The sequence below is a fragment of the Scomber scombrus genome, chromosome 1 (genome assembly GCF_963691925.1).
Source record: "Scomber scombrus chromosome 1, fScoSco1.1, whole genome shotgun sequence".
Lineage (NCBI taxonomy): Eukaryota > Metazoa > Chordata > Actinopteri > Scombriformes > Scombridae > Scomber > Scomber scombrus.
Window position 1 is genome coordinate 27,271,649 of NC_084970.1, and position 25,059 is coordinate 27,296,707.

The 25,059-nt window shown below is 39.8% G+C and overlaps 2 protein-coding genes across 3 annotated transcripts; one reads left to right on the forward strand and one right to left on the reverse strand.

Moving 5' to 3' along the window:
* Nucleotides 1-178: 178 nt before the first annotated feature.
* Nucleotides 179-12,898, forward strand: usp8 (ubiquitin specific peptidase 8). 2 transcript variants are annotated; one of them, XM_062424527.1, is made up of 19 exons: nt 179-246; nt 862-1,039; nt 1,766-1,910; nt 2,060-2,145; nt 2,284-2,425; nt 4,425-4,467; nt 4,620-4,791; nt 5,041-5,203; nt 5,298-5,439; nt 5,850-6,136; nt 6,241-6,744; nt 7,198-7,272; nt 7,448-7,746; nt 7,987-8,208; nt 8,296-8,506; nt 9,683-9,919; nt 10,231-10,373; nt 10,641-10,773; nt 11,313-12,898. In XM_062424527.1, exons 2-19 carry the CDS (start codon nt 936-938, stop codon nt 11,469-11,471), a joined length of 3,267 nt encoding a protein of 1,088 aa, XP_062280511.1. In that variant the 5' UTR covers nt 179-246; nt 862-935; the 3' UTR covers nt 11,472-12,898. The 2 variants fall into 2 exon arrangements, with proteins under 2 accessions (XP_062280511.1, XP_062280519.1); XM_062424535.1 differs by having other exon boundaries at nt 4,623-4,791.
* Nucleotides 12,899-13,025: 127 nt separating this feature from the next.
* On the reverse strand, nt 13,026-18,156 carry LOC133985006 (ubiquitin carboxyl-terminal hydrolase 2-like). Its single transcript, XM_062424547.1, has 7 exons — nt 16,922-18,156; nt 15,689-15,865; nt 15,420-15,615; nt 15,105-15,323; nt 14,851-14,993; nt 13,949-14,084; nt 13,026-13,311 (listed from the first exon to the last, which is right to left on the reverse strand). The coding sequence occupies exons 1-7, from the start codon at nt 18,154-18,156 to the stop codon at nt 13,123-13,125; spliced, it is 2,295 nt and encodes a 764-aa protein (XP_062280531.1). The 3' UTR covers nt 13,026-13,122.
* Nucleotides 18,157-25,059: the final 6,903 nt, after the last annotated feature.

The window sequence follows — 25,059 nt, forward strand, 5'->3', positions numbered from 1 at the left end:
TTGCCTGAGGCCCCCACAATCTCTAAATCTCTAAATCCGCCCCTGTGCAGGACAGAGAGAGTTATGAGTGAAGCAGACAGTCTGATCTCCAGGAGGTGGCAGTACTGTGACATTATGGATGGCAGCTGCCGAAAAAACACAGCGAAGAAGAAGAAGAAGAAGCAGAGGAAGAAGAAGAAGAGGAACAAGGAATCAGGGATCAGCTGTCAAAAAAGTAGCTAAAGTGTAAGCAACGCATCGAAAAAGGTAATTATTCAAATTGGTGAGAGCTTATCAAACAAATCGGCCAGCATTTGCTGGCCTTCATTATCTCTAGAAAATACCAGAACATCGATGATTACCTGTGCTGTTGTTAAAATAGCTCACATTAGCTCTGCTTTAAACTGCGTGAGCTCACAGCTAGCTGGCTAACTCTAGCACTAACAAAGCTAAATTAATATTTAATTAGCGACATGGTGTTATTGTTAAACTGGTGCTTTGGTTTGTGATTTTTTTTCTTCCTGTATAATGTCGTGTTTTATTTGTTAGTATTTGTTTGCCGAGCAGCATATTGTCAACGCAAATAGTCGCCTGCTAACATTAGCCAGGAAACTACTTCATGTTGTGGTCAGTGTTGTTGTTTATGTCTCTGGTAGCTGACAGGTGACTTCTTATCGACATGTCATGATTTCACGTTAATCTATCCTAATTTTGGCCACTTTGAATGCGTTATTGGTTAGTTAAAATATTGTTTTTGTTTCCTTTCGTCGACACTTTAAAGCTAATAGTGAAAGGTGAGTTAGCTTCAACACATAGATGTTTTGGGAGCAGCAGCAGCATGCGTGTTTACTTTGTTTTGCTGTCACAAACATTTTTTTCCAGAGATGTCCAGGCTGGGTCAACAGCACTGAATGGTTGCCTGCCTGTGAGCTCTGACCCAACACACATCCGCCAAGATGCCTGCAGTGTCCACCGAGGTGAAAGAGCTGTATCTGTCCACATCTCTGGGGGAGCTGAACAAGAAGGCTGAAATCAAGCCGGACAAGATCAGCACCAGAAGGTATGTTTGATGGATAGGTTCACAATTATTAAAGCCTGTCTTAAAACAACGATCAGGTGTCCATATGAACGCTTCAAATGTGCTTTAGATATAAGTGATGGAGGCCAAAATCTACAGTGTCCACACAGTAATTTTGTGCATAAATGCATTTAAAAGGCAGTCTGAGTTAGTCATATCAAGTGGATATCTGCCACATTTAAAATCTTTTTAGCATCAAATCCCCTCTTTGTCTTTCCCTGTTGAGCTGTGGTGGAAGTATAGGAACAAAAAGAGTGATTTTGGCACTAAAAAGACTATCATTAAAAGATATTTATATACATGAATTGACTAATTTTGGCCTTAAAGTTTCATATTGGCTTCAGAGGCACTTTTTTACAATGAAGGAGGTTTGTGGATTTTGGCCTCCATCAATTACATTTTAAGTGCATTATGAAGGGATCTTCTAATGATCAGTACGAACAGGAGGAATGATTACAGCAAGAGAAACCTATTTAAATATTCATTTGGGCATCTGACGATTGTTGTAAGATGGACTTGAAAAATTGTAAACCTGTCATTTTTATGGTAATATTCCAGTTTAATATAGTTATTATGTGACACCAGTGTTACATTTTGTCAAAAGACCTGAAGAGTACATATATAATACTGTGGAAAGGTTTTTCTTTTCTATCACTAAAGGTAGAGAATTAAGTTGAGTTTTTTTTTTTCTCATTTTCTGTGTTGCAGCTATGTTCAGAGTGCCTGTAAAATCTTCAAGGCAGCAGAGGAGTGTCGTCTGGACAGAGATGAGGAGAAAGCTTATGTACTGTACATGAAGTATCTAACAGTATATGACCTCATCAAGAAAAGACCAGACTTCAAGCAGCAACCGGTATAGTGACTGTCAATCATTAAATGTCTTTGTTGTGCGTTTGTTACAGCGCAGCGCTTCTTATGTAAGACTTTTTGACCAGTGGAAATGCATTGAGAATTGAAGTCTGTTATCTCTGATTACACTCCTCTATATTCTCATGTTCAAAGGAGTATTACATGACCATGCTGGGGACAACCAGCTTTAAGAGGGCCATTGAAGAAGCAGAGAAACTCTCCGAAAGCCTTAAACTCAGGTTAGACACTTTGGTTATCTTGGATTATACACAGTCCTTGAAATCCACGAAAAGAAGAGATCAGAACACAAGTATGTGATCAGTTTGTTTCTGTTTTATTCAGCTAATCTCTTAATATTTATCTTTATAATCTAACAGGTATGAAGAAGTTGAGGTTCGAAAAAAGCTGGAGGAGAAGGAGAGACAAGAGGAGAAGAAAAGGAGGGAGGAAATGAGTGAGAAAGATGGTGGTCGTGGCTCTCCCAAAGCGTCCTCAGCCAACAAGAAGGACAGCAAAAAGGTATAGATGTCAAACTATGAATATTCTCTCATTTCATTTGGATGTTAAACTTAAACACAGCTGGCATGCACGTGATTCCACAGAGACTTATTTTAGTCGACGTACTGTCTATTGTCATAAACCAACTCAAAGTCCTCACAGACCACACAAATAACTACGGATTAAAGTAAAACTAATTTCCATAACTAAAAGTAAACTACACACAGATTTACTGCGGGATATCAGCTAACCAGAGTAGATCAGTAGTATCAGTGGTTTAGTGAGTGCGTGGATGTGAGAAAGTGTAATGTATGCGAGGGGTAAGGAGGGAAAAAAAACACAGAATCTTAAATACAGCAAATCAAAACCCATCTAGCTGCGAGCGGCCTCTCTTCTAGAGCAATCAGGAGGAGCTGATTCAGATGTGTCTCATTCTCCTGACACACCTCTGCCACTCTGACTTCCTCCTACACACGAACAGGAAAAACACATGCAAATCACATACAAGGAGCCACCAGCAGAGTGGGAGGGGTTGTCACAACATACATACCTGTGTGGGTGGTTGAACTGAGCCTAAGCCAAGTGCAGTGATTATCACGCTGAGGCTTTGTGAATAAGCCAATTCATTTAAATGTCAAGTATCGCAGTCCCGATTATGTAAATGCATTCAAACATTTGGTCACCTTTACTAAAGACCTGACCTGAGTATAATAGTGAGGTTTTCTATGTGGATGTTAAGGCTTTGTAAAAACCCAATTTGTGTGTCTTTCTATTAAAAAAAGACAATCGGATTTTTCTCAGCCCAGTCAAAGACATATAAATGTAATTACACGTGGTTAAGTTTTATTTGAATTCCTCAATTTTAGGAAATGTGTTTCTATATTATGCCAGTATTATCGGGTGTTTTTCATTAAGTTAATTCATGCTTCCTTGCATCCGGATGTGACCAAGAAATTGTCCCCCCTATTGTTGTAGACTAAAATATAGCTTAAAAAATAAAAAACTAACACATTTTTTCTTTATTTTCTTTGACAAAAAAGAGGAGTCAAAATATTATAACCTCACAGTTAGCGTAGCCTGAGCAGCACGTAAGCAGAGCAGCAGCAGCAAGTGCTCCATCGGTGTGTCTACACTGGTGTGTCTACTCAGGTGTACTGTTGAGTGTAGGTCACCCGCGTGTTGAAAGCCCAATCAGAGCGACTGTAGTTATACATTGTGTCATTATTAAGTCCGCAGGGCAGCCTTTTTTTCTTAACACTGACCTCATATCTTTTAATTTTGTTTTTTTTTGTCAATGGAAGCAGATTGTAATTGGTGTGTGTGGTATTCTTTTAAATTTTATCAGACTAACTAGTTTTTATTTCTGTTGCTCAGTGTTTTATAATGGTTTTAAAGAGAGTTCCGGGGCCCAGTTGTTGCATTGTGTTGGTTCAGTATACATTTTTGAGTTTTGAGTAGTCGATATATTCAATATTATCTGATGACTGCAAAATATGTTAACAGTTTATATTGACAAAAATTATACTGAAATAGTTTTCTTTGACTAAGATAAGACTAAAATGTCTAGACTTTTATTCAACTTAAATTTGACTTAAAAACAGGATGAGGTTGACTAAATATGATTAAATACTAACAGACTTTTGACAAACACTGAGACTAAATTAAAACAAACAAAAAAAAAAGCTGACAAAATGAACACTAGTCTCCTCAAAATGATAATGGAGTGAGTGAGGCTGTCCCATTTGATGAATTAATTTCTCCCATCCTTGCATCACTTTCTCGCTGGGAGGAGCTGAAATGCGAGGAAGAGATACAAGTGAGTGAAGCCATAGTAACACTAGTTGGTTCACTAATAATCTTAACTGATCAAAATATCATCTCTAAATGCCTCACCCAATAGATAATACACTGATTAATGTAAAGGTCTTATTATTTGAGGTTACTTAATGTAAGAAGAGATTCAGTTATTTAGAACTGGTCAGATCAACATTTTAACAAGGTTTTTATTTCTGTCTATCAGGTAAAAGGAGAGCAGAATGAGCTTAAGAATGCAACTTCAAAAGGTAAGCAGAAAAGCAAAATAAGTATAATAAGTGTTTGGTTCTTTGTTGATCATTGTTGTCAATCAAGAAACCCATAAATGTTCTGCTAGTATGTTAAGTGTGAATTTTTTTACATTTTTTCCATGTGCTCATTGAATGAATTCATCTTATAGCAGCGGTACAGCCTGGTGGCATCACAGCTGAGAAACTTTTCAATATGATGAAGGACCAGACGATTACAATGATTGTAATGGATGCGCGAAGCCACACAGACTTTGAGGAGTCTCACATTCAGGTCCCCGCTCAGACCTGCATCAGCGTGCCTGAGGAGGCTATCAGCCCAGGGTAAGGAAGAGGAAAGAGAAAGCAGTTTTGAAGACAAGGCTTCACAGATGGATGAAATATTGTCAAACATTGTTGTATTTTAGGTTGTTTTTAAAAAAAATGTATCTACATGTCTTTGGCAGTGCTTATATTGGTAATTGTGTCTCCTTTTGTTAGCTACTTTTTCTGTTTCCTATGTTTGTGTCATCAACTATTAAACAATTAATGGAATATTTGACCTCCTTATTTGGGTTATCACATTTTTTTCAGAATCACTGTGAATCAAATTGAGGCAAAGCTGCCAGAGGCGTCCAAAGGACAGTGGAGGCAGCGGGGATTTGTGGATTATATAGTCCTGCTTGACTGGTTTAGTTCTGTTACTGACCTTACGCTGGGCACCACCTTGCAGAGCCTCAAAGATGCCCTGTTTAAGGTGTGTGTGTGTGTGTGTGTGTGTGTGTGTGTGTGTGTGTGTATAAATAACAGCTGATTTTTCTCATGAGTCATGGTGTTTTCACACTCCACAGTGGGACAGCATCACCATCCTGCGTAGTGAGCCAATGGTGCTGGAGGGGGGCTACGAGAACTGGCTCCTGTTTTACCCCATGTACACAACCAACGCTAAAGTTCGGCCCCCTAGACAAAACATAACCAGCACCCTCCCTCAGTGTGAGTATAACCAGTGCAGCATTTGCCTCTAGCTTTGCCACTCTGTCTTTATTGAGCACAGGGCATTCTTTTTTTTTTTTCTTTTGCTAGTGCAAAGGGTTAGGGTTGATGCAGCTGCTGATATTTTATTTTAAGAAATGATAAAAATCTAAATGAGTGAAAAAGTGGGTTAAATTTTGTTTACTCAGATGTCATTTTCACCACAAACACGTTTTTTTTTTTTTTTTACCTCAAACACAAATACACAAGGCTTATATATTACAGTGAGATATGGTCAAAAATAAACAAGAATATTGTTTTAAAAATGCACATTAGTCTTGTGTTACTGATATAATGTACCTGGAATTTTTTTTTCTTCTGTATGACAAGTTGATCCGCTCTGATTATTTTTTTCCTCTTGTTTTCATCAGTAAACTTCAGTTACCCATCCCTTGAGGAACCAAAGCCTCCAAGCCCGCCTCCACCAGAGCCTGAGGTTAAACCTGAACCACAGGAGCTCTCAGCTCCTCCGCTGGTGAACGGAGTTGCTCCAGCGGAAGTCCCCACACCTACAATGTCTGTGGTTACTGACAGATTACCGGACACCGTTGATTCCTCTGTCTCAGGCTCCACAAATTCTGAGCTGGACCTAAATAAAAAGCGACCTGTGGTAGACGGATCCAGCCAGCCAGCTTCCACAGCCAAGGCCTACCCACAGGTACTGTACTTCAAAACCATAGAAGAAGACAAACAAATTAATTGCTTTAAGAGTCTTTTAGCATCACTCACACTATCATCTTCCCCCCTGTTGTCTTTTCACAGTTTGACCGTACCAAGAAACCCTCTGTGCGGGTGTCAGATGAGCCGAAACCCAGCCAGAATGGGTCAGACAAGGACTCCACCCAGAACGGCCCAGTTATCCCCAACCGCTCAGGCAAACCAGCCTTCGGCCCCAACACTTCTCTGTCTAAAGAAGAACAAAGTCAGATACACTCTGAGGCAGTCGCAGTGATGGAGAAGGCGCGACAAGAGCAGGAAAAACGCACCCAAGAGCGGCGTCTAGAGGAGGAGAGGCGGGAGAAGGAACGGAAGGAGAGGGAGTTGAAGGAAAGGGAAGAAAGTGAGAAGAGGAGGAAGGAAGAAGAGGAGAAAAGACATCAGGAGAAAAAGAGACTGGAGAGGCAGAAGGCAGAAGAAGAGGAGGACAAAGAGAACAGGGTGTGGGACGAGAAAGAAAGGAGGGGAAAAGAGCAGAACTCTGACACACCCTCAAAGAGTATGTCTCTGGACTCACCTGCGCGCAACCATGCTGTCAGTGAAATAAAGGTGAGTCCCCTCATCTTTCAGTGTTGATCACCGCTACAGGTTGATGACTCATTTCACCCCTCTTTGCATAGGAAAGTGCATAAAAATAGGTTTTAAAATTGTCTTTACGCAAGCTATAACACAAACATTGAATGTTATTGGATAAGTCGGTCATAAATTACACAATAAGGATGAATGGTTATTGCGGGGAAAAAATCTAGGGTTCCCGAATTGTGGATAAAAAGAAACTTGTGAAAATCTTACCTTTTTTAAATTGTATTCCAAACCGCAATACCACAAGTGCACATGTCCATAAAATCTCCACGTATAGCCCAGTAATCAGATCTGATGAATTACAGGATTTTAAGCTCATTTTATGCTCTTCTAATTCTTTTGCATTTACCTTGAAACATCCATGTAATTATTTTTGCTGTAAACCTTTAAGTGAAATCAGTGTGCGTCTTTATTCTATAGAGGGAGCCCCTCACCAGAGCAAGAAGTGAGGAGATGGGTCGGAGTGTGCCAGGCCTGCCAGACGGTTGGATGAAGGTACCACACACGTTTAAATATGAGCGATTCTAAAATAGTAACAGAGTTGAGTTAGTTGGAGTCATTGAAAATGTCTCACAATAGAGAACATTTAATTTATATGTCAAATAATTATTTCTTTGTACCTGATTTATGTCTGTAGCCTAATGCTTTATTTCTCCTTCATTTTGGCTAGTTCCTCGATACCGTGACGGGGACCTACAGATATTACCATTCCCCAACCAACCGCGTCCACCTGTACCCTCCTGAAGTCACTGTTCCTCAGACCCCACCCTCTACTCCGCCAACTGTCAAACATAAGCAGCCACGACCAACTGAGCCAGACCCCAACCGCGACCGAGAGCGGGAACAGTCCAAATTAAAACGATCCTACTCCTCCCCTGATATTAGCCAGGACCTGAGAGAGGAGGCCCAGAAGAAGGCTACGGCCCCGACCACTGCTGCTGTCATACCCACCATCAACAGAGAGACCAAGTAAAGCACACAGAGATATTTTCTGATATTCAGATACCTTTTTAAAACATTTGACACCAGGGAAATCCTACAAAACCAGAAAAATACACCTCGTGTATATTTTTCAGTAGTCCCGTAACACATAATACCTTTGTTACTTGTAACACTATATCAGAAGGCTGTTAACTTTATATTCATATTTATGGCTGTAATTGCTGGTATCTCTAATCAGTGTTCTCTCTGTATCTTTTATGTCTCCAGACCTGCCACTACTAAAGTCTATTCTAAAGTGGAGATTGCGCGACCGTCAGCTGCTAAAATCCGCAACCTGAATCCTACATTTGGAGGTCTGGGTGCATCCTTCACTGGCCTTCGTAACCTCGGCAACACATGCTATATGAACTCCATCTTGCAATGCCTGTGTAACACTCCTGCCATGGCTGATTACTTCAACAATAATTATTACATGGAGGACATCAACAGGTAAGGGCTGAGATAACAACTGTCAAGACATGTGGGGAGATGATGAAGATATTTAACATTTCTCTTCCCATTCTTTTCTTCTGACAGGTCCAACATCCTTGGCCATAAGGGAGAGGTGGCAGAAGAGTTTGGTGTGATCATGAAGGCCCTGTGGGCTGGTCTGTACAAGTGCATCAGTCCGCGGGACTTCAAAATCACCATAGGGAAGATCAATGACCAGTTTGCTGGTTATGACCAGCAAGACTCTCAGGAGCTGCTGCTGTTCCTCATGGATGGGCTCCATGAGGACCTCAACAAGGTAGTACACACTAGATGTTACGACAAAGAACTAGGACACTACCACCAGCATGGAATATATTTTTTTAACTTTAGTTTAATCCAAATTAGCTCACGCTGACTGAAATTTTGAGTAAATAAATGTTAAGTAATTTATTCCTTTCAACCATGGCTTGCCTTCTACTACCCCTGTATGTTGTTGCACATTTGCCTTTTGATCACAAAAACTTAGTCTTTTATAATTGTCCTTCTTTCTGTTTTTTTTTCACTGGGTTTCATTTTGATGGCATATTAGAGAGTAAGTAAATAGCTGTGTGTCCTTGGTCCTCCTGCAGCAGTGTGAGTGTGGTATGTCTGCATCTGTCTGGTCTGATGCTCCATCAGAACCTCTGCATGTAGACCCAAGACATGCCTCCATTGCCTGTATCGTCTGACTTTACTGGCCTCATTTTTATGTGAATGGAGGAAAGGACAAGAGAAATTAGAAAAAAGATGTACAAAAGACCATTTCATAGCTTTAGCATATTTTACACTTTTTTCCATTTTTAACATGCTGAAGTATCAAAAAGACATTTTGTCTTAGCTCAGACCACTGTTGAGCTGTTACTGAAGATATAAAACCATGATGACCTGAGGTTAACTTAAAGTAGTGCATTTACCCCATTTTACTTTTCAAGCTATTTACTCTCTCAAGTGTAAGAAATATGGTGCCATTTAACAACTGATGACCTGCATTTCTCATGACACACTCTCCATCTCATCACATCTCTTTTGTGTGATGTTCAGACCTGTCTGTCATCAGGTTGGCCCAGTCCCAGTCCACTTTGTCTCTCCAGGCTTATTGGTTAGTCAGACTAATTAATGAGAATGTAATTAGCGTCAAGTGTTAACCTGCCTCTCATATCTTCCTGCCCTTCATTCCGAGAGTGAACTGGATATGGCTGAACTGCATGCAAATGACCCTGAAAGACATTACGTAGGTTTTGAATATGAAGTTTGTCACTGAGGAATTCAGCCTGTAGTTATTATACTCAACGGTAACTGCAGGATTTTGTGAGATATTTGACCTACGACTGGAATAATCTGTACCATCTGTGCCATCCGTGATTGAGCTTTAGTGGAATAATGAAGGCAGGTTTCGCCTAAGCCGCAGTTGTTCCTGTGTGCAATCATGTTGTTTTTCCATCTCTGGTGTCAGGCGGATAACAGGAAGCGGTACAAGGAAGAGGATAACGACCATCTGGATGATCAGACAGCGGCCGACGTGGCCTGGAACAAACACAAGCTGCTAAACGAGTCCATCATTGTAGCGCTGTTCCAGGGGCAGTTCAAGTCCACCGTGCAGTGTCTGACCTGCCACCGCAAGTCCCGAACCTTTGAGACCTTCATGTACCTGTCGCTGCCTCTGGCCTCCACCAGCAAGTGCTCCCTGCAGGTCAGACAGACATTTTGTGTATCAGAGCGTGTGTCTGGAGTTTATATTAAACAGACAGATTGAAGTGTGGCTAAGTTCTTTACTGAGACACATAAAATTAGCTTGGAAACAAAATAATGTAATGTATCTATCGTGTCAAATTATTTATTAAGATTTTGTTATTCATATTCAGTGCAGTAGCAAACAGTGCTACGATGATCTAACTACATCTTGCAGTAAATAAATCTAATCAACTCTTGACTTGCTATTTAATATTGAACAGGTTTGTTCCTAGTACTTGACTGAAATGACTGTTTTGTTGTGTATCACAGGATTGTCTGAGACTGTTCTCCAAGGAGGAGAAGCTGACCGATAACAACAAGGTGTTCTGCAGACACTGCAAAGCTCACAGAGATTCCACCAAGAAACTGGAGATCTGGAAGGTCCCTCCCATTGTCCTCGTGCACCTGAAACGGTCTGTAGTGATGCTTATACCTGTGTGCCTTATACCTGTGATTAATAATTATTAATAGATAGATTAAGAACAATGCTGCGTATTTCAATCTTATTCAGTAGAGATATTTAGCTCGCTTTTTATAGTTCCTGTTTCTACTGCTTGTAAAAGATTAAGACATTTTTAGTTTAAAAAATGTAGGAAAAATCCTGATCTGTAAAAATCTGTTTAAAAAATTCTCTTGGTGTTAATATCTTGACAACGTTTTTCTCAAATTGTTTCCTGCAGCTTCTCCTATGAGGGCCGATGGAAGCAGAAGCTGCAGACGTATGTCGACTTTCCTCTAGACAGTCTGGATCTGGCCCAGTACGTCATTGGACCCAAGCAGACCATAAAGAGATACAACCTCTATGGAGTGTCTGTAAGTAGAATTCTGTCGCAAACAAACAATAGAATTATTCATCTGCCAGCACCTGAGGGGCATAATATTAAGCGTTTTATATTTCTTTAAATTATTTATATGTATTTGTACAAATGGTACAGAAATTGGTACTGTGTAGTAATATCTTGTACATATTATTTAATACTATCAGTCATTTGGTTTGGAGAGTCCATAAAAAGATGAAAAAGGGATGTATACTTTTTGTCTTGCTACTCAAATAAGTCAATAACAAATTATTTCTGATATTGAAGCTGCTTTAAATGCAGTGTACATGATTCCTTCTCTTGGATAACATTTTCAGCCACTTGACAGCAAGTTGAAAAGGGAAAAGCAACAACAGAGAAAACCTCTGTCCCTGTAAAATACAGTTTTACATACCAGCTTATGAGAATAACTTTCTTTGAATGCATATTCAGAAGAGCACCCCTTTTCAATAAGTAATTTAGTAAGTAACACTTTAAATGTAATGATTATCTAGCCGTTGAGATGGCTTTAACTGTCTTCTTCTCCACTGCCAGAACCACTACGGGGGCTTAGATGGTGGCCATTACACAGCCTACTGTAAGAACAGCATCAAACAGCGCTGGTACAAGTTTGATGACCACGAGGTTACCGAAATTACCACCTCCACCGTCAAGTCCTCAGCAGCCTACATCTTGTTTTACTCCTCCCTGTGACGGAGCTGCAGGACTTGAAGAGAAAACACTACACCAGAGCAGTGATGCTCAAGCCTAGAGGTTGTTTTTTTCTTTTTAAGATCACAGCTCTGAGGACCTGGTGCACATAGTTGCGGGTTGACTAGAGGGTGTTTGTGCACGCGAAGACGTACTCAGACGGGTGGCTGCGAGATCCCGTCTGTCCCAGATGGGAGAGCGGTGCAGGTGCACACTGTGCAATGCTTCAGCTACTAGAGGACCTTATAGCTGTTAAAACATGCCGTCAGTTCATATTACTGATCATCTAGAGACTAAACAGATGCTCCTTTCACTCTGATGCTACCTTGATGGCTATGTTGTAGGGCTGACAGCTGGTTCAGATGTTCTTCACTCTCATTTCTGATGGCTGTATAGCAGAAGTGATTCTCAGCTTTCTTGTACTGTGTATACAACAGTTAGATGGCATGTACATACCTACCAATGCTGATGTTGCACATTCAAAATGTAAATAATCGAGGGAAAGGTGTTTATCTGTTAAGTGACCAAATTTTTTTCTTTTTTTTCTTGAAAGTAGCAGCCATTATAGTATCACCACATTCATGAAGACGAACCATGTTGTTTTAAGGGTTAAATTCTTTAGCCATCTAATGTTTAACATGATCTTTAATAAGAAAGAAGAGGCTGTAAGCGTTGAGATTTCTGTATTTCCTAAAGGGAGGTGGGTTTTGAGGTTGTTGCTTGTTCATATTAGCCACATTCTTGCACTTACACAATATGCAATCAGTTTAAGTTCTTTTTTAAAAATGTAGAGCGCATCATTTAACTGCATACATTAATACTCGACTCTGAATGCTTTTAAAATGATACTGACATTGAGATCTTTTTCGTCTTTCTCAGTCCAGCCATTGCTGCTTCTATAAAGTTGGTTGTGGAATTTGTTCTTTGTTAAACACACTTAATTATTGACATCGTTATATCTCCAGTACAAACACAGAAAATATTTAGAGGACAAATAACCAACATCTTTTCTTGGCTTTTAACAACAAGGCTGGTATTTGAAAGAGCAGGTCTCCAGGAGGCCCAAATTAAGATTCATCAGATTAATTTAATTTATGTTCAGTACTGACCCGGGAGAATATGAAGTCGTGAGAAACTGACCTTATTCTTTCAAAAGTGTGTTAGCATCAACACTTACTGCCTGCCTGACTGACCGACTGACGAGAGCAAGCATAATGTAAACTCACATTTTTCCTGAATGGACCAGAATTCTGAGGGCGGCTCTCTACTTCCTGAGTACAGTTTTCTTGCCTAGCATGAGATTAGAAACTTTTATTTTCTTGTACATGTTGATTTTATTTCTTATTGCTCTAAACAATTGTTTCAGATATAACAAATATATTAACCTTAACGACTCATACGACTATTTATTAAAACTGCTTCAAACTAGTGTTTGTGTGTTTCATGGTAATTTTTGGGCAAACATTCAGCGTTGCAAACATTTGGTTGTAATAATAACAGACTAGGCATTTCTAGATCGTCTCATTTATTTCAAGAACATAATAATAAAGCCAATAAGAAAACAAACACCAGATTTGTTGCAGCTGATGCAGGTGCTGCCTTGAGGATCAGATTCACATTCAGGGAAAATGCAGAGAAAGCCGGTCTGGAGAAATCAGAGTCCATGGATCTTTGGCTTGTGGAGCGGCTTGCGGCTGTAGAGCAGCATGTAGGCGTTTGGAGACTGTACAACACTGTCCTGTATCTCTCTGACCACTGAGTCGTCAAAACTGTGCCAGGTGCGGGTCAGGGCATTGCGGCACAGTGCTGTGTAATGACCCATGTTCAGATGACCTGTGTGGTTCTACAGAGGTAACAGTTACTCAGCAAATATAGAAGATAAAAATAGTTAAAAAAAAATTAAAAAAGAGAAAAAAAAGGGTTCATTTAATGCAAATACTGTTTAAATTCTAACACATTTTATTCAAACATAAAATACAGTCTGGGACATGTTTTGTTTAAAAGCACATTTGAAACCACATTTAAAGAGTTTTTGCAGTTTTCATTAACTGCAAGATGCAGATTTTAAAGATTATATTTATTACAAAGCACTTGATTTGCCAAAATACAAAAATAAAAGAACTGAAACTGTCACGTCATGTTAAAACTCAAAACTCTGGACCAATGATTGGCACTAATAACCAAGAGATGATGGACTTTATGTAAAATTTATATTACTGTTTACATCTAATTAACAATTATACCTATACATGTTACAACTGATGCAACTACCCAGTGTAAAAATAAAATAGAAGATGTTGATGTTTGGAGAGGGAGGATGTGTCCATATAAGGATTTTTAATTAACTGAACATTTCTTGTGGAAAAACATGTCAGACACGATTTATTATTCCTAGTAGATGCTCTAAAACATGTCCGCAGGGGATCTTTAACCACACCAAGGAGAGCGTCTAATATATTTGTCTGTGCCTGTTTACTCACCACAACCGCATACAGACTGTATGAGGAACATGAGGAGTTCTGTGCTGAGCTGGATAGAAACGGGGTGAGATCAAGCTTCGTTGAGAATACAACGTTTGTCCTCAGTTTCACCTGATTCTTCCCCTTACAACCAAACCTGCAGAGCATATGGAGATTACATTGATTTAAGAAGATGGTTTTGGTTTACAACCTCATGCATCTAACTAATATCATCAACATTTGCACTCCAGACTCTCCAGCTTATCTGCAGTATTTAGACTTAGTTTCTTCTCATAATGGAATAAACATGTCAGTGCATAAAGAATGAACGACTTCTTGAATTAATGTGTGAATATACACACAATTTAGAGTGAACGCCTGAAACTCAACATTAGCAATTTCCTATAGCACTATAAATTGTGATTTTTTTTTTAATTTAATGGGCCATCAGTTCATGAAGGTTGTTAACGTTAACTTCTCCTTAATTATATTTAATGTTTACTATTTATTGTCTTAAAAAAGACAATAAAAACTTGATTAGCTCTTCCATAATTGTATTTAATGTTTACTATTTATCATCTTTTTGTGAGCTTTCATGTCTGGCCGTTCTTCTCTCTCGTTAACAAGATGGTTTCTGTCCACAGAACCGCTGCATGAATGGAAGTAATTATTCTCAAAAATATCCATGCTTTCTTAATGTTGTCATGAGTGTACGTCAGACTCATAAAGTCTGTCTGCTATTTATGATTCTCGTGAAGTCTCTCTTGGTTTAATTAATGCGACTTATCTGAGTCGACAGCCATAAATTGCATTGTGATCAAAGTGTAAGGTAACATCGTGAGCTCATAATATCTGGTTAACAGTGAGTTCTTTAGTCAAACACTGTATTTACTCTTTTTCGCTGCAGTTACATTTCTACCCACCGTTTCAGGTGCAGCATGAGGATTTCAGGGGGTTTGTCCAAACAAGTAAGGACCGCTGTTTCTCTCCTCAGCTCACACACTGAACACAGCATCTGCTCTCCTCCAGTCAGCACAGTCTGCTCAAAGAACAGAGACAGGCAGTCCTGCACAAGACAGAGACACAATGAGGCGGATAAAACTCAAAACAATAAAGTCAAGACCCCAATGTCCAGAATGTGATATGTAAATAAATATATGTGTAATGTTAAATATACCTGAATGGAGCACTTGATGGTGTCTGTAGGAATTGGTAAGGACAGCACAGTGAAGCTCTGTGTGCTGTGTGCCTGGTGATCACAGTGCATGCAGAGGGTCATGTAACTCAGCTGACCCTCAAACAGATTTGAGACGATGGTGGACTCTGCAGCTGCCGTGGCACAGTTTCTGTTCTGGTCTTGTCTCGGCTGTCGTATTGAGGAGCGTATCTGGTTAACCTTGTAAACATAAACAAACAGATTTCACTGTGAAGTGATTTAGGCGTCATGATTTGCCAGAGAGAGGCACAGGTTTAATGGTAATTGTCACCGCACCTTTTTAAGGTCATCATGGAGTGCGTTGAGGAGGAAGAGCAGCAGTTCTTGGGCGTCCTGCTGGGAGTGGTTGTTGAACTGGGGGAGGATGGAGCACAGAACAGACCTGGCCTCCACAGGCGCACAGCTAGAGCTCTTTCCCAGCCACATCTCCTCCAGCAGCCGCACAAACACCACAGCCACCCTGCACTTACACCTGCGTGAACAGAGGTTAGACTGCTGGGAAAAACAACTTACGAGTAAGAGAAACACAAAATCGATGCTCTCACCTTGCCAGCTCTTTGTGAGTGTCCTGATTGAGGAGATGCTCCACTAGGGGCACAGTTGAACACAGACACTGAAACACAGCATTTAAGTAGCAGGAGTTTCCAGAGTTGTCCAAACCACACACGCCTGGAGGGTGTTTCTCGCAGCCCTGTTTCTTGTTTTCCATCAGCGGACCACTGCTATCTTTCCTGCAGTAAACGACACCACATAAAAAAATCTATTTGATGTTGCACAATGTATTATAATTTAATACAAAAACAGTGATATCAAAAAGCTAAAAATGTGTGTCAATTAATGGATAAGCAAGTTCAAAATTCAAGCAAAGAGTTAAACATTTGCTGCTTCCAGCTTGAGGATTTGCTGTTTTTCTGCTTCATATCATTGATAATTAAAGATCTGCAGCTTTTAGACTTGGGCTGAAATATGGCAATGGGAGATTTCCTTTTTCTTTGATTAAATGCTCAATTCGTCATTTTACATTAAACATCATTAAACATTTCATACCCGGAGTCCTAATATTGCTGATAAAAAATATCATCTTACTGTCCTTTTGTACTATGCACACAATGAACTAAGTCTGAGACCCTTATTTTACTTGCTCCTATTCCTGGATGCCTATGGGATTATGATTATATCATTTGTTCCCACATACACAATTAGACCAACTGTTGCTTTTTGACATAACTTAAGGCTTTATCAAATACATAAACAAGTCTTTCCTGAGGCATTTATTAGTTTCTGACTCTGGGAAAGTGAGAAAAACAGTAAAATTCTCCACACCAACTGTATCTCTGAACTATCTCTTTAACCAAATGACACACATTTAGACTATTCTACATGATCTCCTTTTGATATCTAATATAATGGCAAATGCAGAACTTTTTACTTCCTTTCAACAAGCCTCCCCTGAAACTGTTTGGAGTCCCCCCGCTGAAGTCCATCTCCCACTTTGAAAACCTCTTACTAAAGAAATGTATCTTAATTAATAAATCATGCTATTTAATATCTAGCCCACAACTTTCTCTTAATGGCATCACCAAAAATATGTGCAACCATTGGGGCATATACAGTAATTCTACATTTAATTGTTGTACTTGATTAATGCACAGGCTTATTGACACTTTTAAGAATTGAAAGTTAAGTATAACTTTTGGCTTGAATTGTTTTCTGTTTTTCATGCTTTCATATTGTGAATGGTATTATTAGGTTGAACTGAAACAAACAGTCAGACTAACCTTTGCTTAGGCAGGTGTGTTATACTCGTCTCTTGGTATGAGTTGCTGTTTAGCCGGGGCAGAACAGGCACAGTGACGCTGTTGTCCACAGCCAGCTGAGAGGCCAGAGTTTTGGTAAACTCTTTCAGGTGCACCTGTCTGCCTGAGCCCTGCAGAGTGTGCAGCACAAATGTGTTGATGCAAATGATGTGTAGCGTCACCCAGAGGCCAGGAAGAAACTCGTCTACTACTGATCCCTTCAGGTCTGATAGAAGGAACATAGCAGGTCCAGTCCAGCCCTGCAGATGAGCTACAAGTTGGGACACTGAGTCTTCAAATGTCCGTTGGTGCTTTGACATGACCGGTAGAGATGAAGAAGATGCTGACTTTGTGATTGTCCTTTTAGCAAATGGAACAAATTGTATATTGACCCCTAAGTTACAGAAGATATCCGTTAGTTTTCCCTCCATCCAAGCAGAGCTGTCCAGCTGAATCAGGTGCCTGTGGCTGCAGAAAGGTCTCAGCAGGTGGACCACTACCTGCTCCACTACAGGCTTCCTACTGCGCCTCAGGAGCTGCTCGGGACAGTAGAGGTACATGTTACAAATGAAGCCTGAGCTCATGTCACAGAGGACAGCAAGATAGAGAGAGCAAGGGGCCTGTTGGTAGGAAAGACAGTATTTCTTCACAGACAGGTTCTGACTAGGTGTGTATAAGGCCTGGTAGCGTCTGGTCAAGTGGCTACAGAAAGCCGAGATGGCCTCCAACTTCTCTGCATCCTGCAGCCTGGTCACAGACAGGATGCTGGTCTGGAAGCTGTTTCTCTTCAGGACACCCTGCCATCTGTCCAGTTTTAGGGTCAACTCAGAGCCAAAGCTGTGGTTCTCTCCCACAGACAGACCGTTCTGTAGAACGATAGAGAACCACGTCAACGCCTCAGCATACTCTTCCTCAGAGAGATCTGTGCTCTGCTCCCTGCTCTGATGCTTAGCTCCTGCTTTCACACCAGCAGTTCTCCTGATCAGCTCCTGGATGGCTCCTCTGTCCAGCACTTCCAGCAGCAGCTCTCTGGCTGTGTAGTAAACCTGGTAGGTGGGACCGGTCTGAATCCGTGTGAAGGCCTTCACTTTTTTGGACCTGAAGATGTTGGGCAGACACAGACTGTCCCTCTGGAAGTCTCCATGGAGCTCATCCACTAGGTGGCACTCCTCTGACATCCAGGTGCACTCCTTCACTGACAAAGCCTTGGCCTTCATTTCTGCTTGGTCTAGGAAAAAGTAATCTCAAGATAGTGAAGGCTTCTCCCACAGCAAAGACCTCTGATCTGAAACCAGCATGACATGGCAACAGATAAGTCACAAAAAAACTGTGCATGGAGGTGGATCTCTTATCTTACAGGGCGTCTGACAAAAAGTGCGCACTGAACACATATGTATGTGTGTGTGTTGATCTGCTCTCAGGGGGAAAAACATTCTCTGGCACTCATGAGGATCTGCTGTTGAGGTAGATCACCAGGGATCCTCTGCAGCTAGACAACTGTGTCTTGGCAACCTCTAAACACAAGACTTTGACCTCAATGCAGCTCTCATGTCATGTTTTTGTCCTTTTGTGTGTTTCCTGAGGGTTAGGCTTGACATTGGCAAGCTGTTCAAAGCTAAGGGAAACCATGCACTTTCAAAAGTCCCAGTATTTGTGAACTTGAGCACTTCTCCCACAGATAAAAAAACAAACAGTCTTTTCTACACACCTCTGGATGGCCCCAGTCCTTATGAACCTATTAAACTTATTTTGGATGCATTTGTTCAAGCATATGTCACAAAGACTGCGGCAGCAGTGCCATTGACAAAATATAGTTACGTAAAATAGCATTTCTCTCATTAATATTTTCCCTCATTTTCCTCAAAATCTGGAAAAGCTGATTTTCTTGTGCTGCAGTCAATCTTACTGCTAATGCCTCTGTTTTTCTGATGTACATCAGCCATGTGTAGGTTCATCACCTCGCCTAACTCTGTTCAGGAGTCTTGACCAGCCAGTTGGAGCCACTAGTGCAACAACAAAGATGTGATCCCCCACTGGCTTCCCACAAAGAAACACTGCCAATTTTTTTGTTGGAATCACAAACATGCTGAAGGGTTGGTCTGTAAGTGTTTTTTCCCTTTTAGGCCTAAATGCATTCTTATGTTGCTTACAGACTGTACTGCTTTGCCCTTGTCTTTGGTGGGATGGTATGTTTCATTATTTAAGTGGCTCTCTATTCTTGAGTTTATTTTTTAATGTAAACAAAATGGTACCTCTGTCACTAACATTCAAATACAGAGTTGGAACTTAACTCTCCCAAATCTTTCTAATCCTTATAATTGTTGTATTTGCCATCAAATCTATAGAGCAAGCCAGTAAATCATATACTATGAGGACATATAAATTCAAGTTTTGGACCCCCTCCTTTCCTCTCCAAACCAATAATCCTAGATGATGATACTCTGAACCGTGTGAATTCTACATAGAAAGTCCTCCAACACGCACTTATGCACGCAGCTGGTTAGACAACAGCTACATCTGCAACTCTAAACTGCTTCTTGACACCTGGTAGCACAGGTTGGACGAGAACTGCTCATCCAGGGCTGCATATCCGAAGCTGTGGGTGCAAACAGCTTAACAACTGGTTTCAGGTCCATTTGCATCAGTGACACTGTATGTTGTATGTTGTTCTATCAACCCAAGATCAGTTCAGTAAAAAAAGATCCTGGTAAATTATTCAACCTACATTGCTGCAGTCATGGCAAAAAATATTTTTTTCCTGCCGATTTGATCCAACATGCTCCACGTGGGAACAGAAACAGCAAATTGTATTCCAGGCTGTTGGTTGTGACATGCAAATATATTTGGCAATTAAGACACCAAACAAAATACATGTCTCTGCACTGTTTTGCCAAATCATTATCAAAAGTCCCCAAAGTACATGAGAACATTTCACAATAATCCCTCTACTGCCATCATTAGGCAAAAGTTCACCTTGCATGTCACATGTCTAACAGTGCGCACAATGCTAGAAAAAAAAGAAAATCTTTACAAATTGTAAGTAAAAGGTTTCATGTAAGGTTTCAAGCCTCTGTGCAGGATGAATTGATGGCAACACTGCAATGTTTTGCTGTACAGAAATAGAACTAAATGAGATGATCAAACAATAACAGTTATTTGCTAAGTGTTTTTCCACAGTGAATCTATTGTATATGCAGCAGCACCGGGGCGTCGTGACAATAACTTGCCTTCTGTCATTGGGGGTGGAAGAATCACACAATCAGCTCGAGGGCTCTGGAAGCTCTCTTGCATAAATCAAATCTACTTTCAAGCTCAAAATATGTTAATCCGTTAATATCAAAGAGCATCTTCTCTCCCTCAGTACGCCCTTTGAGCTTTCTGCAATTTCTAATATAAGACCTATTCATTTACCCACAGAGAGCATCATCCAGTATCCACTGTAAAAGGAGGCCAGTGCATCATGTCACCCACACAACAAATAATAAAATAGAAAGGTGATCATCTTTTAATTCATGTAGGAGTCTCAAGAAATAAACATGTAGGCAATATTTTGCAGTGTAACACCACTCAAATGATGTTAGGAGAATGCTTTTCAACACCATCCTGCTGATTTTCTTTGAGAAACTGCAGCTGAAAGTGCAATCACTATACATTTAAATGCTTCTGTTCTCTGGCAAACAGCTGAACAAAGACAAAAAGCGTAAATGGATGAAACTGTCAGAGCTTCTTCTTTTTTCGACTGACTTCTTAGATGGATGCATCAAAACTAGAAAACGATTGTTATGTCCCGTATTCTGCAGGCTTCACAGCTGTCAGACAGCTGTTTGCAAGTTGCGGTCTTGTACTGTGTGAGACAAAAACATACAGATGCAAGGCTGATAAACACACATTACTCTGTCCATAAATGCAGATCTGTTAATGATTTTATCTTGATTTCATATCAGTTTAAACTCAAAATATTGTATGATGAGAAGCAGGCAACGTTTTGATGAAATTAAAATGGCATAAATATGGCAGCAGTAGTAGGTAACACTACGGAAGAGCATTAGGGCCACGGAGTAATATATTAATTCTAAATCTCTGAGAAAAAAAGTCAAAATTTTCGAGAAAAAAGTCAAAATTTTCGAGAAAAAAAAGTCAAAATTTTAAAAAGTCGAAATTTTCGAGAAAAAAAGTCAAAAGTTTTGAGGGAAAAAGTCAAAATTCTCGAGAAAAAAAGTCGAAATTTTCGAGAAAAAAGTCAAAACTTTCGTGCCCGTCTAATTTCCACCCCACGAGGATCAAGTGCCCTGAGTATCAGCCTTATAGTCCTTTGAGACACCACAAACCCCCTCTGGATAGCTCGTAGGTGTAGCCAACGATACCCCTGCATCTGTCCATTCCCATGCAGTTCCTCCTGCACGAAGGCTATCACATTGTCTATGTCCGACTGATTTCGCCTCCTACACAGTCCAAGTTCACGACACCGCCTCTTCAAGGTCCGAATAGAAATCACAATACTGTGATTCTGTGCTAAGACTGCAAGGATCTCTTTGTTAGATAATCCAATCTCGAAGTAACATTTAATTAAATCCTCCATTTCAGCAGCACTATGCCAGGACACGAAGTCTGTCAGCTCCAGCTCTGAATGACCTGGGTCTTCCTGGTAGCCTACATTTCTGACTTTTTTTCTCGAAAATTTTGACTTTTTTCTCGAAAATTTCGACTTTTTTTCTCAAAACTTTTGACTTTATTTCTCGAGAAAATTTCGACTTTTTAAAATTTCGACTTTTTTTCTCGAAAATTTTGACTTTTTTCTCGAAAACTTTGACTTTTTTCTCTCAGAGATTTAGAATTAATATATTACTCCGTGGCCCTAATGCTCTTCCGTATAACACAGTAGTAGTTATTGTTTTTCCATTTTGGTTACATGTATTTGTAAATACTGACATCATTTTTATCCCATATTGTGTAGTTGGCTTTGGTTTTACAGGAAAGGAGTCATGTGGTGGTGCAGTTGTGTGTTTATTTTATACTTTTTATTCCAGTTATTCATAACTAGCTAACTAACTAACTAACTAACTAACTCTCTCTTAATATTCTTTGATAGAGACAGATACTGACCACTTTTTTCCCACTAATGTGCTCTGCATTTTCCTCAGAAAGTACAAAAAAATGATTAATTTAATAACAAAAAATGAATTTTGAATGAATTGATCCTTTTCTTAGTGTATGTTCTTCTTCTTTGGGCAGGACAAGATTATGTAGTAAAGATTAGTTTCTCCACAGTCCTGCCAACATTTAGTAATTCCTGATTAGTCTTTAATTCGCTAAGTTAATGTGATATCACAACACAGCTGAATTTCAAATATTTTCTTTAAAATAGTATCATTAAAATGGAAATACATGAGTAAAGTGTATCTCAAAATTGTATTTAATTACAGTAATTGAGTACATGTAACATCTGACAAAGCCACAAAGTTAAAAGCACAAAGATGTCTCTAGAGGTGAAACATTGTTGCTGATGCTCCCTCATTTCCTTCTGCTAATAACCTGTGAAAGGTCGCACCAGTTAGTGTGAACGCACAGACTTCTCATAATGACTTCTTGTCTGGCTCACACTGGCCACACACTGACTGGTAGAATCATTCATACAACCATTCATTTATATGCATTAAGCACAAAAACAATTATTTGAATTCTTTGTAAATTCAAATTTTATTTTGAAGAATCAGCAAGTCAGACTGAATTTTGCTGTGCAAAGTGCTGATGTTGTTAATGTAAGGTTTCTGCTCTCTGGTAGTAAAATACACAGACACACATTTGTTCTTATTTGAGGAACAAATTGTCTTCACCTCTTCACTGCTGTGCCAGACTATTCACTGACTCATATGCAGTGCAATGTATGTGAATGAAAATCCAGTGTGAATATAAATCATGTTGTGTGAAACTGCATTTCTAAATATAGCCGTGGTGTCTCCTGGGAGGTCTGTGGAAAAGTACATTATGTTGTAGCTCTGCCAGGCAATACAATGATCAATACAGAACATGATTGCTTGTGAAATAGGTGGTCATTTATGTATGTATCAGTTGTGTTTCTGTACTTTTGTCTGTAATTAAATGTCTGTTTGTTTGTGAGGGAGAGAGACGAGTGGGAATGTCCGCGTGCTAAGGTCAACTTTGTTTTGGAAAGCATGAGGAATTGTTATTTTGGTGGGAATGTATGCAGGTTTTTTTTGTCAGCGGTCTTCGGAAAATGTGGCCACAATGTGGAAAATGAGAACAGCTGATAAGTTTATCTTTCTTTTTTTTCAAGCTGGCTCAGCTAAACACCTGCAGAAATGAACTGAGGCCTTATAACTACATGCAAGTACAGCACACTGATCAGAGATGTGTTTGCTTTTGTTTTTCTAATTATGAAAGAACAATTAAACTCAATTTACTTTTACCAGGATAATTTGCTTCAATCAATATTGCTGTCTAGATAATACTTTGTGAACTTATTAAAAATGAGCAATATAACAAGTTAATTATCTTTATGGAAGTTATTTGCCTTCCATTAAGCTGATCCCAATAACTGTTTGATTACTGCTTGTTTTGTAGATATGGGGCTGAATGATTTTCTTGGGAAGCTGTCAGTATGCTAATAAATACATAAAAACGGCATATAAACGTATCAGATATATGATCATTTTGACAAATACGTTGTTTTGTTGAGTCCTTTGAGACCAATTTCTTAGCATTCGATAAACATTCATATAAACTAGAAACTACAGATTAAGCATTAATGAAAACAATCATTAGTTGCAGTCCTAATGTAAACTGATGAATCTTCCCTGGACCATGGCCTAAATATGCGTTGCCCTTTCACTTGCTAAACCTGTTGTCAGTGTGCACCTGCATGGAAGAGAAACATCTTAATTTACAGTAAATCAACTTGTTCCTACAACATTTGTTTGCACAAGATAAAAAAACACATTTCTTCGGGTCTTTGGAGGCTTTTGCTTGTATACACGCACAGTAAGAGATGTTTCATTATGAAAACTCTCAGCTAAATTACATATCTGTGTAATAAATGTGCTTTAGCAGGAACAGGTGTTGCAGAGGGAACATTTTGTCGTGAGGACATTGTGAATATTAATAAGCTTTTAGAATGATTTAGTTTGAATGAGGGCACGAATTAGCGTGTTAGCCTCTGTTGTTTATCACGTCAGCTTCAGGGTACTTCAGTCTAATCGGGCACTAACACAATTTTCTCTATCTGATCACTCTTCTATACTCCTTCACAAAGTCACATTAAACTTTAAAGTATTGGCTCATGTTAAAGCGTCTTGTCCAAAGATGCTCTGCAGTCACAGTGGACTTTAAAGTTTTCCAAGACTGCTTCACTTGAGTACGTGCAGTGAAACTCTTGCTCTTATCAAGCTGAGTGCACAGGCAATTAATTTGGAGCATGGTAAGGGAAACCTGCAGCCTGTTGTGTTTGTTCTCATTTGAGGCATCCCTGAAAAGTAAATCGGACGTTAGAGCCGCACATTGCTCAGAAGTCACCTAAAATGCTACACTGATCTGATGTCACTGTTCAGGACGCTTTGTAATTTTGGCAGCGGCTCGAGCTTTCAAAGTGCAGGTCCCTGAGAGCTGACATCTATTTATAAAGTCACTTTGTGCTCTAACTTTAGTATACAGCACTCTAACCAACTCTGGTCTGAATATGGACACACATACTGACAGTGAGCAGCCATAATGAACGGCGTCAAGTTTGAGCAGACGGCTGTTTGGGAAGCTTGAACTTTGTCTCCACATTTCGTTAAGCACACCGCCAAGCAGGTCATCACAATTATCACAAAGAACTCCTACACAAGTTATTTCAGTATTTTCCGCCGTAGGAAATTCTGTAGAAGCTTAGGGAGTTCTTCCTGAATCTCAAACACTGAGTTTAAATTGGCCTTCCAGGAAAGAGAGTAGCATTCATGACCTTGAATTAGCAGTCAATGCTATCAGCTGGTGGGTGCTGAGTTGAGCTGCTTATCTGTGTTCCTGGGATTTATTTTTAACCTGACAATACCTGACAGGCTGTGAACCTGGGGTAGACCTCAGACCTCAGAGGGGCAGGATGAGTGACAGTTAGTGGAGGCGGA

Excerpts from the sequence above, each read along its gene's own strand:
- usp8 (XM_062424527.1), top strand. The coding sequence starts at position 936 with ATGCCTGCAGTGTCCACCGAGGTGAAAGAGCTGTATCTGTCCACATCT. Across the intron at positions 5,204-5,297 it reads TCAAAGATGCCCTGTTTAAG|TGGGACAGCATCACCATCCT; the intron begins GTGTGTGTGTGT and ends CACACTCCACAG. Across the intron at positions 10,774-11,312 it reads ACAACCTCTATGGAGTGTCT|AACCACTACGGGGGCTTAGA; the intron begins GTAAGTAGAATT and ends CTCCACTGCCAG.
- LOC133985006 (XM_062424547.1), bottom strand. The coding sequence starts at position 18,156 with ATGAAGGCCAAGGCTTTGTCAGTGAAGGAGTGCACCTGGATGTCAGAG. Across the intron at positions 15,616-15,688 it reads ACTCACAAAGAGCTGGCAAG|GTGTAAGTGCAGGGTGGCTG; the intron begins GTGAGAGCATCG and ends CTGTTCACGCAG. Across the intron at positions 14,994-15,104 it reads CCATCAAGTGCTCCATTCAG|GACTGCCTGTCTCTGTTCTT; the intron begins GTATATTTAACA and ends TGTCTTGTGCAG.